This window comes from Salmo salar, chromosome ssa11 (assembly GCF_905237065.1).
Source record: "Salmo salar chromosome ssa11, Ssal_v3.1, whole genome shotgun sequence".
In the NCBI taxonomy this organism is placed as follows: Eukaryota; Metazoa; Chordata; class Actinopteri; order Salmoniformes; family Salmonidae; genus Salmo; species Salmo salar.
In genome coordinates, this window is record NC_059452.1 from 18,702,413 (window position 1) to 18,719,009 (window position 16,597).

General features: G+C 41.0%; 2 protein-coding genes across 3 annotated transcripts in view; both read right to left on the reverse strand.

Annotated features, from left to right (window-relative positions):
* Positions 1-24: 24 nt before the first annotated feature.
* Positions 25-1,852, reverse strand: LOC106562113 (tetranectin-like protein). 2 transcript variants are annotated; one of them, XM_014126712.2, is made up of 3 exons: positions 1,662-1,852; positions 1,464-1,550; positions 25-508 (listed from the first exon to the last, which is right to left on the reverse strand). In XM_014126712.2, exons 1-3 carry the CDS (start codon positions 1,768-1,770, stop codon positions 111-113), a joined length of 594 nt encoding a protein of 197 aa, XP_013982187.2. In that variant the 5' UTR covers positions 1,771-1,852; the 3' UTR covers positions 25-110. The 2 variants fall into 2 exon arrangements, with proteins under 2 accessions (XP_013982187.2, XP_013982186.2); XM_014126711.2 differs by having other exon boundaries at positions 1,464-1,556; positions 1,662-1,840.
* Positions 1,853-3,502: 1,650 nt separating this feature from the next.
* The window catches only part of LOC106562097 (synaptic vesicle membrane protein VAT-1 homolog-like), a 38,328-nt gene continuing 25,233 nt past the window's right edge, over positions 3,503-16,597 (reverse strand). The window contains exons 8-10 of the mRNA XM_045689140.1: positions 10,941-11,024; positions 6,966-7,360; positions 3,503-5,531 (exon numbers count right to left, since the gene is read on the reverse strand). Coding sequence (XP_045545096.1) covers positions 7,262-7,360; positions 10,941-11,024 — 183 coding nt within the window. The 3' untranslated portion in view covers positions 3,503-5,531; positions 6,966-7,261. The remainder of the gene's footprint in view (positions 5,532-6,965; positions 7,361-10,940; positions 11,025-16,597) is intronic.

Here is a 16,597-nt window from a genome sequence, read left to right on the forward strand (position 1 = left end):
AAAGAGACTCACAAACCAGTGTGGTACCATTTCCTATGTATTTTTTAATGACTAACATAAATGATCATCAGGTTGTCAACAACCATCTGGTCTCCATGGCGGTACACAAGTTAGGGAATAGGGTATTCACAAATGTACTTTTTCTTGCCAAGGCAGACCTCATCATGCCATTTTCCCTGTGCAGCCAGTGAGAGCACAACACAGCTCTCCCTCTTGGTCCCTGTGGGCTGCTTCTTGGTCTTGTCCCAGTTGAAGTAGCTGATGAGCATGCTGTTGACGTCTACATACTGGCCCTCCTTCACAATGTCTGTCACACCGATCCAGAACTCCTTGGTACCTGGCGCACTCCTCTTGGCATAGTCCCTCAGGTCATTGTTTTCATTGAGGTCACGTGGAGTGGCAAGTGTTCCACCCCATGCGATGCAGTGTTCGTTGGCCTCATGGTACTGCTTGGGTTCCTCGATGGTCAGGTAACACTTCCTGTGAGCTTTGATGCCACGAAGACAAACTGGAAGCAGAGGGAAGCAGTTTTACATTTATCTCCTTCAAACTTCCTCAGGCAATAACCCTACCTACCATGCTCAAATATTCCTGAAGAATGTGAATTATATACAAAATATATATTTACATGATATATTGGTGTATAATGTCTCACTGATATTTTCTAATCTATAGAATTTCAATCAGACATAATGAAGACTAGTAGGACCAAGCAAAGGTTTTCATCTGTATCTATGTTTCCTAAACCAAGTTCCCAAAATAAGACATAAGCCCTTTCAGTGGGAGAGAACCCAGATAGAGGCATACTATATGAGACTGTAACACTCTGTTCTTCCACCCTCGCTGTATAAAGAACCTGTCTCATCATAATACTTTTATATCCATCGTCATACATTTCCCAATGTGCTCCAGAAATTCAACTGCATTATCTTCCACAGCACATGACTCAGTGCTCTGTCAACATCATTATTGCTGCTGCGACGCATGAGGTTGAAGGTAAGAGTACTCCTGCCCTCTACTGGTGACTGAGCATATTAGTAAATGACGCTAACCCCTGATGTCTGGGGTTAGCGTGAATTACCATAATAAATATAAAATCATAATTTCTCTGCATCAATTCCACACTATTAGAAAAAAAAAGGTTCCAAAAGGGTTCTTCGACTGTATCCATAGGATAACCCTTTTTGATTCCAGGAAGTGGAACCCAAAAAGGTTCTACCTGGAACCAAAAAGCGTTTTCCAAAGGGTTTTCCTATGGGGACAGCCGAAAAACTCTTTTATGTTCCAGATAGCACCATTTTTTTTCTCCAAGAGTGCATGTACCACCTGCCTAACCCATAAGAAACATAGAGTAACTGCAAAATCTGCACTGTTTCCCCATGAGAGGCATTCCCTCTTTGAATCCTTCCTGGCCATAAATCAGCACTCAGTATAAGCGCACAGAGCAGCCATCCCCGCAATACCTGTCTGCAGAGCCGAGATCTCCTTCAGGGAGTTCACCTCCTGCCACAGCTTCTCCAGCTGCGACTTTACATCATCCTCATCTGCCGCTGCATCTCCATAGAAACACAGACAAGCAGGCAGGCATGTCAGAGAGAAAATGTACAGAAAAACATAGTAGAGCCACTGAAGTTTAGTGTAGTGTGTGTGGTGAGTGTTACCTCTCTGTGGTGCTGGCACTGCTTTCCTGGTACGAGATGGATGGCTATATCCCTGGTGGAGCAAGGTAAGAGAGATAACCAAAAAGATGGGGAGAACCAGACGCGCCATGTCTGCACTAAATTCCGACCAAAGAAAGGGGCACACCTTTTAACATTGACACAGGAGCCCAAAGCACTGTGGGCAGTTCACTATATACAGGCCCACTGTTTGCTCCTGCAGTGAGTCACCTCTCATTGGCTGACACTATGTAACTTTGGGTTTTTTCAAACGTCAGGGGGAACTGAAATACCATGGGTGGGGTGACAACAATGATGGCCCTGTTTCTGCCCATTCATAAATATTTACTTGGGACAAGGTGCAATTCATTTACCGTTTTCCCCATCCATTTCACAAACAAGCCGTAAATTCATTGACTGCAACACTGCACAGAATGTTCTGTATGAGAATATCTGCTTCTGTATCTGACCTCCCACCACTCCCCTGTGCATGGATACATTTGACCCACAGTAAATTAACCCTGAAAAATAAATGTTGCTACTCCATAGATGGCTAAGAGATTTGTTATTTTATACGCCATGTCACCAAAATTATTTGTATGACCAAATGCATAGATTGGTCTCCCAATGCATCAAAACATTAAGAGGATGATGACATTTTGCTTGTCAACTCTAATTATATCTCACTCAAATGTGCTGAAAATACAGAGATTAAATTGTGTAACCATGGAAAACAGGGAGCTTAATAGAGCTGAGGAAGTCCAGCTCCCTGCTCTGGTGCAGCAGAGGTTCTTTTTAGTGTGTGATGTTGTAGAGTAGACAGATCAGATGGAAGAGGGGTGCAGTGTTAAGAAAAACTCTGCTGTCTGATTGAGAGAGCCGGGAAGCCCAAGCGGCACGTGGCCTCACTTAAATATGAATGAAGAGATACCTTTCAAATTTGATTAGGTGTAATGGTACAGTAAATATAATGTCTGTGTGAAACCATTTGCATGAATTAATTCCCAAAACCTGAAGAGCAACATTGAAAAGAAATCACAATGTCATAACAACACTCTAGAACCCTGGCCAGATAATAGTCTAGGGCTGTTGAGAGGTGCAATATGACCACATAGTTAAAGTGGTTTAGCTACACAATGCTAAAAGGATGCAATCCATATTTCAAATAGATTACAGTATTGGAGCATAAAAACAGTAAAAGATCTTCGGCATAAATTATGTTTATGCCAGTCAGAGAGATAAATTCTGCAGGCTTAGATGATAGTGCCTATAAATAGTACATAGGACATTGGCAAAGGTCACCCATTTGAGTTACGTTACCGTGGGGGGATAGGAGCTTGAGAAAAGGTCAAGCATTTGTTATCACAGTGGTATTTGATTTATAGGATTCATAGGAAGTTGTGGTGGTGACATCGTGAAAGGCCACCAGCCTGCCAGTAAATAGCAAAGGACCAACCTCATTTATATTGCATAATAACGGTGTTACATACCACACTGCTATAAGTGGAAAAGGGATGATAAGAGAATATCAAGACTCAAAGTGATTGGGAGAGATGAAAATCAGTAATTCATGTTGAATCCTTATGACTTAATTAGATAAGAAATCGGCAGAGCTTCTTAAAGTAACCATGGTCAAAGTCTATTTACCATTGTTAACAGGCAAGTCATTTACAGTGAGAAAATTACCATGGATTTAAAGCTTAAATCATTTTTCATACTGTACATTCTTGGAGAAATACCCCAGCCTATGAGAGTGTGATATTATAGGCACTCTTTCACAGGGTGGCTTGTGGAGAAAACCTGCAGATTACACAGGCCAAGAAAAACACACAGCTTTCCCAGAATGCAATGCAGATACATTTATTCATGTAAACAGAACTGGACTACGTACAGTATAACATAACAAAAACACTAATACCAACAAATACAGTTAAACAATATCTTCATATAAGTCTGTAATCAGGCTCCAGCTACAGTACTAAACACGCCTACATAGTTTATCTTTTTTTACTTTTAAGGCAAGTTGACTATCCATCATAATGACCTCCCATGGAAACACAAACATACACACTGCAAGTTACTCTACACTCTAGACCTAGACTAACAGGAAAACCCAAAGAGACATTCACATTTAGATGTACTGTTCTCCTTCATTAATATACTTGATTTCCAGTATCATTGCCAAGTCTACCATGAAAGGAAATAGGTGCAATGTTGTGATGTAGCTAATAAAATATTTGAATAAAATGTTGTGACATTTAATGTGACTTAGCTAATTAAAGATCATACGAATGTTGTAAGTGGCAAATGAAAGATCAATGAAGTGTGTGAAACTGGATTTCTTCACCAGTGGGTGGTTTGTTTGGAGAAGCACAGCTGATTACTTTCCAATCACTTCTACAGCCATGTAATAACTGGGCCCTTTCTTCCCATACAGACAGTAGGGTACATACAAAAATGGATCATATTTTCTATTCACTTGCAAAGTTACAAGAAATTGTATGCTGTTTTATACTGTGTCTGTACATTTATTTTTGGTTTGGGAATACTCCTGAAGGTAATATGTAAGCTTGCAGTTATATGAAACACAGCTGCCTTAGCTAGATTTACTGTTTATAACAAGGCGATTCAATAGCTTTCATCTCCGTACCATCAATGGTAGTTTCATATTTTAATGAATAAATAGCTGTGTACGTTGGATAATTGATTTCACACTTTCCATATGGATAATACTTGTAGCACAATACAGTTGTCATACTCCATCTCACAGGAGATGGTAACATCTGATATGAATAACTCCTGTCCTGTGGTATCCACAGCAATAGTACTTCCATTCTTGATGGCCCATCAGCTCATCTGTAAGTGAATGTGTCTTTAGTCCTCCCTCTCGTTGGCACTCTGTTTGGGAGGCATTGTACACTATACACAGGCACCAGCCAGTAAACGTAACACAACTTCTTACACACACACATAAAGAACACAGACTAAACAGAAACGGGTGTGGTTAATCATCATCATTACCTGACCACCATGCCATTTCTCTCTGCATTGTTTGTCTGAAATGTGGACTATGGATGAGGTCAAAAGCTGACATTATCGTTCTTATTTTCATTAGTTGCAGAAATGTAGGAAACACACTCAGAATGCTGCCTGGCATTTGGCAGAACCCCCATGAAATTGAGTGTCTGTGAAATGGGTACAATTCAAATACTGAAATCTTCTACAAGACTGCTGCAGACTTCTAGCTCAAAGGCACTGGTGATCCCATAACAACACCGCAGAAGGTCGGATCTCTAATGTGTCGGTAAACATGGTAGCAGGCATTTACAGTGGCATTTCCTAATACTCTCTCCTAGCTCACACACTGCTGAAGATAACCTGAGAGAGGAGGGTGAGAAATGATCTCAGAGAGTGATTTTGATAGACTCACTGCAGCAGGTGGAGGTAAATAGCCCAGGGCCAATCTGCTCTGGGTTTGCTGTGTATTCAGTGATAATGGGGTGATCAGAGTGACTAGTGTTCATGAAGCAGCCGAAATGAATCTCACTTCTGAGTCCCCATAATAGTGGTAAAAGAGAAAGGGGAATATAGCTTAGAGGAGACATTTACTCTAACACCCACCCGTCCTTGTTTCCCTCTTGTTTCAACCACCAAGACAGGAGTACAAGCATGGTCAATATCACTTATGTGCCTGGTTCACTCTCACTCACTTACTGTTCTCTTTAACACTCAATCACTCACTCTCGTATTTTCCCTAGAAGCAACATAATCAACCCCTTATTCACTCCGTTCCTACTTTGCTCCCTTGTTAAGGTTGCCATAGAACACAATGAACAACGATGAGGCTGCAGATAGGTCTAAGCATCTCTTAACCTGTTGGGTCTAGGGGGCAGCATTTGCACGTCTGGATAAAAAAAATGTACCCGATTTAATCTGGTTACTAATCCTACCCAGTAACTAGAATATGCATATACTTATTATATATGGATAGAAAACACTCTAAAGTTTCCAAAACTGTTTGAATGGTGTCTGTGAGTATAACAGAACTCATTTGGCAGGCAAAACCCTGAGACATTTTCTGACAGGAAGTGGATACCTGATGTGTTGTATTGACTTTAAACCTATCCCATTGAAAAACACAGGGGTTTAGGAATATTTTGGCACTTCCTATTGCTTCCACTAGATGTCACCAGCCTTTACAAAGTGTTTTGAGTCTTCTGGAGGGAGATCTGACCGAACAAGAGCCATGGAACGATGATGTCCCATTAGACACCTGGCGCGAGTTCATGTTGGGTACCCCTCGTTCCAATACGTTATAAAAGAGTATGCATTCGTCCACCTTGAATATTATTCATGTTCTGGTTAAAAAGGCCCTAATGATTTATGCTATACAACGTTTGACATGTTTGAACGAACGGAAATATATTTTTTCCCCTCGTTCATGACGAAGTCCGGCTGGCTTACATCATGTGCTAATGAGACGGAGATTTTTGGACATAAATGATGAGCTTTTTTGAACAAAACTACATTCGTTATGGACCTGTGATACCTGGAAGTGACATCTGATGAAGAGAATCAAAGGTAATGGATTATTTACATAGTATTTTCGATTTTAGATCTCCCCAACATGACGTCTAGTCTGTATCGCAACGCGTATTTTTCTGGGCGCAGTGCTCAGATTATTGCAAAGTGTGATTTCCCAGTAAGGTTATTTTTAAATCTGGCAAGTTGATTGCGTTCAAGAGATGTAAATCTATAATTCTTTAAATGACAATATAATATTTTACCAATGTTTTCTAATTTTAATTATTTAATTTGTTACGCTGACTTGACTGCCGGTTATTGGAGGGAAACGATTTCCTCAACATCAATGCCATAGTAAAACGCTGTTTTTGGATATAAATATGAACTTGATAGAACTAAAAATGCATGCATTGTCTAACATAATGTCCTAGGAGTGTCATCTGATGGAGATTGTAAAAGGTTAGTGCATCATTTTAGCTGGTTTTATGGTTTTGGTGACCCTGTCTTTGACTTGACAAAACATTACACACAACTCTTGTAAATGTACTGTCCTAACATACTCTAAATTTATGCTTTCGCCGTAAAACCTTTTTGAAATCGTAAAACGTGGTTAGATTAAGGAGATGTTTATCTTTCAAATGGTGTAAAATAGTTGTATTTTTGAAAAATTTGAATTTTGACATTTATTTGGATTCAAATTTGCCGCTCTTGAAATGCACCTGCTGTTGATGGAGTGCACCACGGGTGGCACGCTAGCGTCCCACCTAGCCCCAAGAGGTTAACATCATTTGGTCAGCAACATAATGCTCATCATAATACTGGATAGTGAATGGCACTTTACCTGATGGGCAACTTTGACAACCAGTGTCTTATGAGTTTTCATATGTCTTTCAAACATCTTACATAACAAAAGACAACAGACCCACACACAAGCACACAAACATACACTCACATACTGTACAACGGTTTGAGTTCACGGTGCGTAGTTCTGGTTGTGGAGTCGTCTGTTATGGGACTAATCCCCCGCTCCACCTCCTTCCTTTAAGGTGTCCAGGCCAGTTGTGGTGCTGTACCTGGGCCTACTGGATGAAAGGCATGCGCTCCTTGTTGTCACTGTCACCTTCATGTTCTTCCTCCTCCTCACCAGCCTCACTAGTCTCTGTGCTGTCACTGGCCATCTACACAGAATACAGAACACATTGTAATTTATCCAAATACAGAATAGAGTACCAATACACAACATGTACGGTATAAACTGTATCTATAAGAAAACATCCAAAGACAAAGAACAAAGGATACAGATATTAAAGTATCTGTCCAGTGTTCCAGATTTGTTATGAAATATTACCTACAATTAATGACAATATGAATTAAATAGATTACTAATACAAAATATATATAATTAAGGATGTTAAAAAGCAGATTTTCTCTGTGTCCCTGCTTGGCGTTTCGGAAACAACACTGGCATACACTTGGATATTCAAATTAGTTCCCATGTGGAGGCACTGGGGCAGACTTCCTGAGCCTGGCTGCACTAAGTCAAATAGTATGGATGGATTCAGGATTTGGAAATGCACAATAAAACTACTAGGACACTTTACTATAACATCAATAAATGAATAAATGCACAGTGATTATAGCACAATTATGAGTCGTTTCTGTCCTTTGCTTTGTCATTATATTCCTAATATTTGTGTTGTTAGCAACCTAAATAACGTTAGCTAGCTAGGTAGTTGTGAAGCTAACTAACTAGCTACTGGCTGCTGCTACCTTTATCAGACAACAACAGCAAACTAGGTTTCCCCTTGACCTAAAACTTTTAGCTGCAAACCACAGGATTTAAAATTGAAGGAGATGGTGAGATGGTTGTTGTGTGGAGGATCTGCTTTGACTTTCTTTCTTGTTGGTTAGCCAGCTGGCTTATTTAGCATTGATAGCGAACGTTCGCATGCTAACATTAGCTAACTGCTTCTAAACAGTCAGCAGGCCAACTCTTACTAACCTAGGGTGACTACAAGTCCCGGATTGTGCGGGACAGTCCTGCAGTTTGGGCCGTTTTTCCCACATCCCACAACCAAAAAATTATGTTCTACATTTTATTAACAAATTCAAACACCACTAATTTAGATTTTTTTTTATTTGTCCCGTATTTCAGTCAGACATTCTAACCTGTCTCTTGCAGTCACTTTTCACTTATGAAAAAAAAAAATCTTTATCATAAGAATGTGGTAGTCTACTGGTGATGTTAAACACTTCTCCAATCGTTGCTGAGATCTGATATTCTGCACAGCGCAAGACGAGATGTAGACTAATGTCATAGGCCTATTGTCAACCAATCATATTTCTCAAATCCTTTCGGGCTAAATTCCAGCTAAACTTGGAGAGGACAGTTAGGCCTAACTATTTTCAAAAAGCATGCTTCTGATAAAAAACTACAAAAGTAAGTAAATAATCGTATTAGACTGAAAGATAAGGTCATTTAGTCAAACTTGTGAGGCTCTCCATGCTCATTAGTTGCACAATAAACATATTTGCTGCTACTTCACTAAATCCGATTTTAAAGTCTCCCTTCCTAGCTATTTGACCTTCCATGAGACCACCAAAAATGTTTCCTTGGCCAAATATTCCCAGATTTTCATAAAACAGCCACACATGTAGTCTCTCAATGGCATCACTAAATTTTGCGAAAAGCAAAAGCGTAGGCTAGGTGCGCTTCAATTACTTATTTGGTGCAACAGACTGCAGGGGTGTAGTGCTGCCATTACTCGGCTACTTCTCACAATGGTGCTCATTTGGTAATGTTAGATCAAAGCTGAATCAATGTCTTAGAAGATCACATAATGATTAATTCTTACTGGGCACAGACGTCAATTCATTTAATTGAAATGACATGGAAACAACGTTCATTCAACCAGTGTGTGCCAGTGGGTTAGTATTCTACATAACAAAAACAAATATAATAGCATAGTATAACGTTACTGTTACACCAAAAATACCACTTCATTTCTTATGAGATTTTAGGATGGTAAACTGAATAGTCCCCAAAAATTATCAGATGGCCAAAACTCAACAGCGCCAGAATGTGCTATGATTTAAAAAATTTAAATACAGGAAGGCTATGAATTTTAACACCTTCTGCTCTAATTTGCCCACGGAATTGGAATTCACAAAGATCTAAATGCATATTCCCATGAAACTATTTGAGATCAAATGATCGGCATGCAGACGCAGTTTGGACATTTCACTGGTAAAATGTGAAGAATTATCATTCATGATTGACAGTGATGATGTCATGGCCTATTTTGAAATGAGGGATGCCTAAATTGGCGTTTGAGGGTATTAAAAATCTAAATGTTTCTTGAGACAATATGTGTGGGCATAGGTAGATTGCAATTGGAGGATGCATTTTATGCATATTCTATAATGATATTCAATAGGCTACATCTGGGTGGGTGTCTCGACTTCCGCCGAAGTCGGTTCCTCTCCTTGTTCGGGCGGTGCTCGGCGGTCGACGGTTTTCTAGCCATCGCCGATCCACTTTTAATTTTCCATTGGTTTTGTCTTTGTTTCCCACACACCAGGTTTTCATTTCCCAATTACTGGTTATGTATTCCCACGGGGGACCAGTACGGGGGAAAAAAAATGTATGAAATGTATGCATTCACTACTGTAAGTCGCTCTGGATAAGAGCGTCTGCTAAATGACTAAAATGTAAAATGTATGTATTTAACCCTCTGTTTCCCCCATGTCTTTGTGTGTGATTGTTCGTTGTTCAGGTCGGTATGTTTCCGGCTGTTTTTTTCCGGGTGCTGTTTTCACCCAGTGCTTTGTGGTAACCGTTATTGTTCACACATTGGTATTGTTACTTTGTGCTATTCCTTAAGTAAAGTGCGTTATTCACTCATCTCTGCTCTCCTGCGCCTAACTTCATGCACCAGCTACACCTACCGCCTGACAGTGGGATGGGGACATGCTGCTAAATGTTTTTATTCATGAAGGCAACTGTCTCGCGAATGTCCCGCAAAATCATCCTGTTGTCCCGCATTTGGGTATTTTAATTGTGGTCTACCTATACAAACCACATCATTTGAAATAGAAGTGACAGGTGAGATAGTTGTTACATAGGCGTTGTCCTTTTTGCTAACACCAGCTGTGGATTGCTCGGCTTGCTAGCTATCTTGCTTGTGTGCAGTGAGTGTGTATTACTGAGCACGTGCCTCCCATTATCTCAAGAATGATCCTTCACCCCACTGGAAAATAAAAACAAAAAAGGCAAAAGCTGCTGGACCAATCACATATGGCCCAAGCAAATTTCAAGCATTACATTTTATTTTTTGAAGTAATTTTTTTAAATACAATTAAAAGCGTTTGAGATGGGGTTTTACTGGACAGTTACTTTAAACGTATCAACATTGAACAAAATTTTTTTCAACGCTGCTCAGGCTTTTGTTTCTTATGTTTGCTGCTCCAAATGGGGACGCTGACATTCCCGGGTCACTATAGAAACCAGTGCCATTGGAAGATATCATATTCATTGTTATCAGACTTAGTTTTATCTAGGAACCTCAAACCTAACCATGTGTTAATTTGGCCAAGAGTTCTCCAGGGATAAATTGCTCACTGTGGTGAGTCATGATGCTATTTAATCATTTCCTTTTTCCTCAAGGTTTTTCAAACTTGTTGAATGCATGTGCAATTTTAGACCACTTAGCAATATCTTGTTTTTGTAAAAAAAAAAGGTCAGGGTTGTGTACGTACCAAAGGAGTGGGAGACTTCTCCACATCCAGGATTAGCTTTCCTATGTTGCCCCTGTCGTGGATCCTCTGCATGGCTTCTTTTACCTGGGGTTCAAACACAATAACCAATCAGACCAAACACTGACTGTCACATAAAATCAATGTCAGTAATAACAATATATACCATATAGTTTAGACATTCGATCCCCCAAAATACAGCTTGTGATTTTGTTTGGGAGCTGTATGTGAAGTTCTGAATAGAGTGCATGCAGTTTTAGGCACTGCACATTAGGTGGCAGTGGTGACACAGCAAGCCCATGAAAAACATAGCGACAGAGTGTGACTTATGTGCACAGAGGAGTAGACGTTGCAATCGGGGTGATAAGGGTTTGCATTTCTCTTCACAACAACTTCAAAACTACATTTAACAGCATCTTCCATCCAAACTCTTGTAATAGGAGCCAGCTAAAAATCACATTCTTAAATCACAGTCCACATTGTCTGCAGAACTGAATGCTATTATGCTGTGCAAATAGCCTGACTAACAACGGAGTGTTTAAAAAAACGTATAGGTGCAGTGAAATGTGTTGTTTTACAGGGTTAGCCATAGTACAATCTTCATACATAACCTAAGAAATTACAGTCAACAACCACAATTAATTGGTGTTCAGATTCCAAACTCAACCAATCACACGACCAGTGTCAGTACACGCTCTCATTTAGAATGATCAGAGTGTTATTATCTGAGTGGAACAGTTGCTACATGTGCTAAGCTGAAGGCCATGTTTTAAAGTGTTACTGCCTGTTCATTCTGCTGGGTGGAAGTGAGAGGTCAAACATTCCACTTCCCAGACAGACAGTAACTTTGAAGCACACACTGGTTCTCTCTCAAATAAATCAGTGCAGGTCACTGTATAATCATTCAGTCAGTCATCTGAGCCAGCACACATTTAACACAGCCAGGATGTGCACAAAGCATGACGATCATCACACCATTTCACAGGACTGAAAAATACGTGTCATTTCTAGAATAGTGTATTTTGCATATTGCGTGCCGTGGTCTGGTGGCTTTTCTGAATTGATATACATGGCCGGAGAAGATTAGCGTCCCTGTCCTTCATCTAGCCAGACTCAGTCAATACCCAAACCCTCCGTCAGAGCTCATGACATTTACAGATGATTGGAACTGCTTCCCACCCGCCTAAAAAAAAAGGTGCTGCAAGTGTATTCCTCCTACTTCTAAGGAGGTCAACCCTGCCACGAAAAATACTTTTCATCACACCATTTCACAGTATGACATATAGCATGATGAGATGACCTATAATGATTACTTCCTCTAAGTCAATGCCACTGGAGACCACTTTAGGGCTGCCCTTCCAAGTATTCTTACCTTACTGTCAGACTCCATTTTAAATTTGCATCTCTGCCTCTATACTCTTTGTTCTATGTGGTGACGTTTCACCAATCCCAATGTTTCAGTGCTCAAAGCACACCACTCCCCATGCTCCCTATCACCTGTTGCTACGTAGAGCAGAGAAGGGATATCTGAGACCAGTCTGCCCTGATGCATCTCAGGGATATTGCCTGTATGCTCAGTGTGATTACTGCAGAATGAATCCATTTACAGCAGTCCATGGCCAGACGAGCACAATAAAATGCATCACTGAGAGAGCAGTTCAAAATATATCTTTCAAGGCACTGTGCATTTTCAAAGTCATATCCGTATAATGGAGCAATTGTCTTTGAATGTTTTGAAAGGAAGCAACTGAAAGTCATGAGTAGGCACCCATTACATTACTGTAATATCTTTAGCATGGAAATGTATCAGAGGTAACATTTCTACAATGATTCTGAAATCCATTGAGCACATGTTGTGTTTTCCCTGATTGTGGGTTGTTTCATTCCCCTAGGGGTTGGATAGATCTCTAATTTCCTTTAATTCATCCCTGGTCATTTCTAATGGCAGTAGTGTTTGCATTACCAGAAACCCACTTGAGAACACAATTAGGAAAATGAGTGTACCAAGAATCAATCCTGCAGTCAAATACGAGATGCACTAGAAGGCTCTGTGATGCTGTAATTCAACATGATGCACTCTGCAATGGAAAACATGAGTCACATGGCTCTACAGTGCGACCATTTTACTTGCATATGTACCTAAATATTTTGCTGTGTGACCTGGAATTTTAATATAGGAGCACCAGTGCGCTTAGAATAGAGTCACCCTGATGATAATTGTTGCAATGATTCCTTCACTGTACCACAGGCCCTGGGTGCCACGGAGTATACGCTTGCACCATTACTACAAAGAAAACTGCTTGTTACCTCAAATATTTTTAATTGTGCTCTTAAATTTCTTTGTGCTCCAAAATGTTTCAACTTAGGCACACACGTGCTCCCTGTAAAAAAGGTCAGCGTAGAGCCTTGAGTCACATCCCTCCCTGTACGTAAACAATTATCAGCATGTGAAAAATGATCATTCATAATGTTCACCATAAATCTAATACATGCTTACTAACTTCAGCCACATACAATATCCCAGTGTGCAATAGCTTGTTAAAATTGTGTTTTCAATGACCAGTGACTCAAACTGGAGACTGGCTGCTTTAGTAGTGGCAGCAGTGAGCCACTCCAACCTGATGGGTGGTGGGTTGTGGAATTAGATCTAATCCCCATGTTATTTCTCCTACAACATTACATTTAAGTCATTTAGCAGACGCTCTTATCCAGAGCGACTTACAAATTGGTGCATTCACCTTATGATATCCAGTGGAACAACCACTTTACAATAGTGCATCTAAATCTTTTAAGGGGGGGGGTTAGAAGGATTACTTTATCCTATCCTAGGTATTCCTTAAAGAGGTGGGGTTTCAGGTGTCTCAGGAAGGTGGTGATTGACTCCGCTGTCCTGGCGTCGTGAGGGAGCTTGTTCCACCATTGGGGTGCCAGAGCAGCGAACAGTTTTGACTGGGCTGAGCGGGAACTGTGCTTCCTCAGAGGTAGGGGGGCCAGCAGGCCAGAGGTGGATGAACGCAGTGCCCTTGTTTGGGTGTAGGGCCTGATCAGAGCCTGAAGGTATGGAGGTGCCGTTCCCTTCACAGCTCCGTAGGCAATCACCATGGTCTTGTAGCGGATGCGAGCATCAACTGGAAGCCAGTGGAGAGAGCGGAGGAGCGGGGTGACGTGAGAGAACTTGGGAAGGTTGAACACCATACAACTCCAACAGGATTTACCAGACTTGAGTAGCACTGATGTTTGAAGTTGGAACAATAACTATTTTCTTTTTCTTTTCTTTCAAGACTAAAAACTGATATAATCTAAAATGTCTTTTGAGTGAGACCATTTTATCCAGTTTGAATGGCAAATATATTTTGCCTTGGGATATCCAAGTGGCGTGCTATCCAGACAGTACTCAGTACTCAGGTACACCATGAGAAAACCATTTCTACCAGGTAGGTGCACCAATCTCTGTCCATACATAAATGATGATGCTAGTAAATAAATTATGTTATGGGAAAAAGTGGGATCATAAATACAGCCTTGTGAGGTCATACAGTTACTGTGATTCAGTGGATCCCTCCATTTCTGACAAATCTTGCCTCAGCATTTTCCTACAAGCCACTGCAAACAGAGTACTTTCAATGTGAGAAAGTTGTGTTGGTTTGGACGGCTGTGATACCTTACTACCACATGGTTAATCCATCCCCCACCTCATCTCCACCCCCACCTCCCATCTCTTAATCTTTAGGTTCCTTTGTTAAAGAAGATTTCGATTTAAGGCGCCCGCATGCTTCACATCCGAAACAGTTTGGAACAGTTTGTGCATATATTATGACAACATTTTGTGACGTTTTTGTTCGGCAAGGGTTTTTTCGCATGTTCGTGCACCCAAAAAATATCTTGAGGCAAGCCGAAGTCGGTAGCCGAAGTCTACGCCCCTTTGTCAATGATTGGTCAACATTAGGGATTCTTGAATGACAACAAACAGTTAATTGATGAGAGACGAATCGTTTTCATGCAATTTTTTTTACTTGAGATATACTGAACAAAAAATCTTAGTTAGATGTAAAATTGCACGATTTGGCAAAAACATACAAAATAATTCTGACTATTTTGAGGAAGTGTATCTTGGCTACAGCGTCTCAAGATGGACAAACAGTAGTATTGACACTTTTTTATCATTTTTCAAGCAAAGGTCTTTTAATGGAGTATGCAAGCACACTCGTTCGGTTCGCATGCGGAAGGCTTAAGGGTATTGAGTCTTTTCATGGGCTGAGGAGGGTGGAAGGAACTCAAGCATGAAACCAGAATAACATAATCCAGACTGTGAACCAGCAGTCTGTGCCAGTGTTTGTTCCTGTGTTCAAAGCCGTTATGAGAGTTACTGCATTAGAAATGATGTATACTATAAAGTCATTCAATAACTATGCTGGAAGGTAGAGGGGTTTCATGGAAAAGGGTAATGTGATTACTCTCTGATCTCGCTCATTAAAACTCATGGGGATCTACATAATCACTACATGGGAATAGTTCAACCCCTCAGAGATGATGACCGTGGACGGCCTATATCACTGTTCTCATTACCATGGTACACACAGACAATGTACCTCTTTGTCTGGATCCCATTGTTTCCAAAACATTCTTTAGTTAAAGGAAATGACGTAGCCTAAAGCAGAAGTAGGTCAGGGACTGTTAATGTGATGTTAATTAACAATGATGGAGAATTGTGGCTGGTTGGAGAGTCGGTAGGGGGTAAATTGTGAAGCAGGCACATATCTGAGAACCAGCAAGAAGGCTCCGCCATGCTTTATCCATGGTGAACCCCTACTGTACTCCCTGTCTAGATCCCGATTACACCCTAATTGGCCAAGACACTCCAAGTTAGACAGGCAATGCTGCTTGGGTATCCAGGCAACCTCTCCTTCATTCTATCCTGAAGACACACCCTCCACCCTCTCCAGCCAGGCGAGAACCGTTTTCCAGGCTCAGCATTTACACGAACCAACGCCCCCTGAATTCTCATCCCACGCACACAAGCAACGGGAGTCTTTGCCCCTGGCTTGCCACCCCACTTCCCTTTAATGAGGCTCTTCATGGGCTGTGGTTCCAGAGAATACCCTGCATTTCATGCCAAACCTCACTGACCAGCGGAGGACAGTGTTCCCAGGAGAAATACAAAACATCTCATAAACACACCTCTCTCTTTCTATCTCATACAAAGCTGAAACTCACATGCTGCACGATATCCTCCCAAGACAACATCACGGTGAGCTCCACAGACAGCTACAGTATCTGTCCTCCCACAACTGCTGACAATTGCGCAACTCATTTCACCAACAAACCACAAAAATAACTTCCGAATGGACTTCACAGAACTCACTTGGAAAAATGACGGAAAAGCTTCTGCTTACACAACCAGGTATGGCTGCATCCCGGTGGTATCCCCGCGATGTTAAACAGTCATATCTTGGAATTCCTTTCTGAGACCATGCCAGAAGTAGTATTGTGATTTGTCGTACCGGTGAGTGCCAAGCCTATGAGGATCAGAAGGCCCTTTCCGAAAACGCATCGTCAGGCTTGATAAATTACTTAACATTCTTTATCAGGCAGCCGTAATCTGAATGTTTAGCAGAGAGCGGTCCTCCCAGATGAATGTGGGCAGCTGGTTAATGAACAGA

Excerpts from the sequence above, each read along its gene's own strand:
- LOC106562113 (XM_014126711.2), bottom strand. The coding sequence starts at position 1,770 with ATGGCGCGTCTGGTTCTCCCCATCTTTTTGGTTATCTCTCTTACCTTG. Across the intron at positions 1,557-1,661 it reads AGTGCCAGCACCACAGAGAG|ATGCAGCGGCAGATGAGGAT; the intron begins GTAACACTCACC and ends GTTTCTATGGAG. Across the intron at positions 509-1,463 it reads GATCTCGGCTCTGCAGACAG|TTTGTCTTCGTGGCATCAAA; the intron begins GTATTGCGGGGA and ends CTCTGCTTCCAG.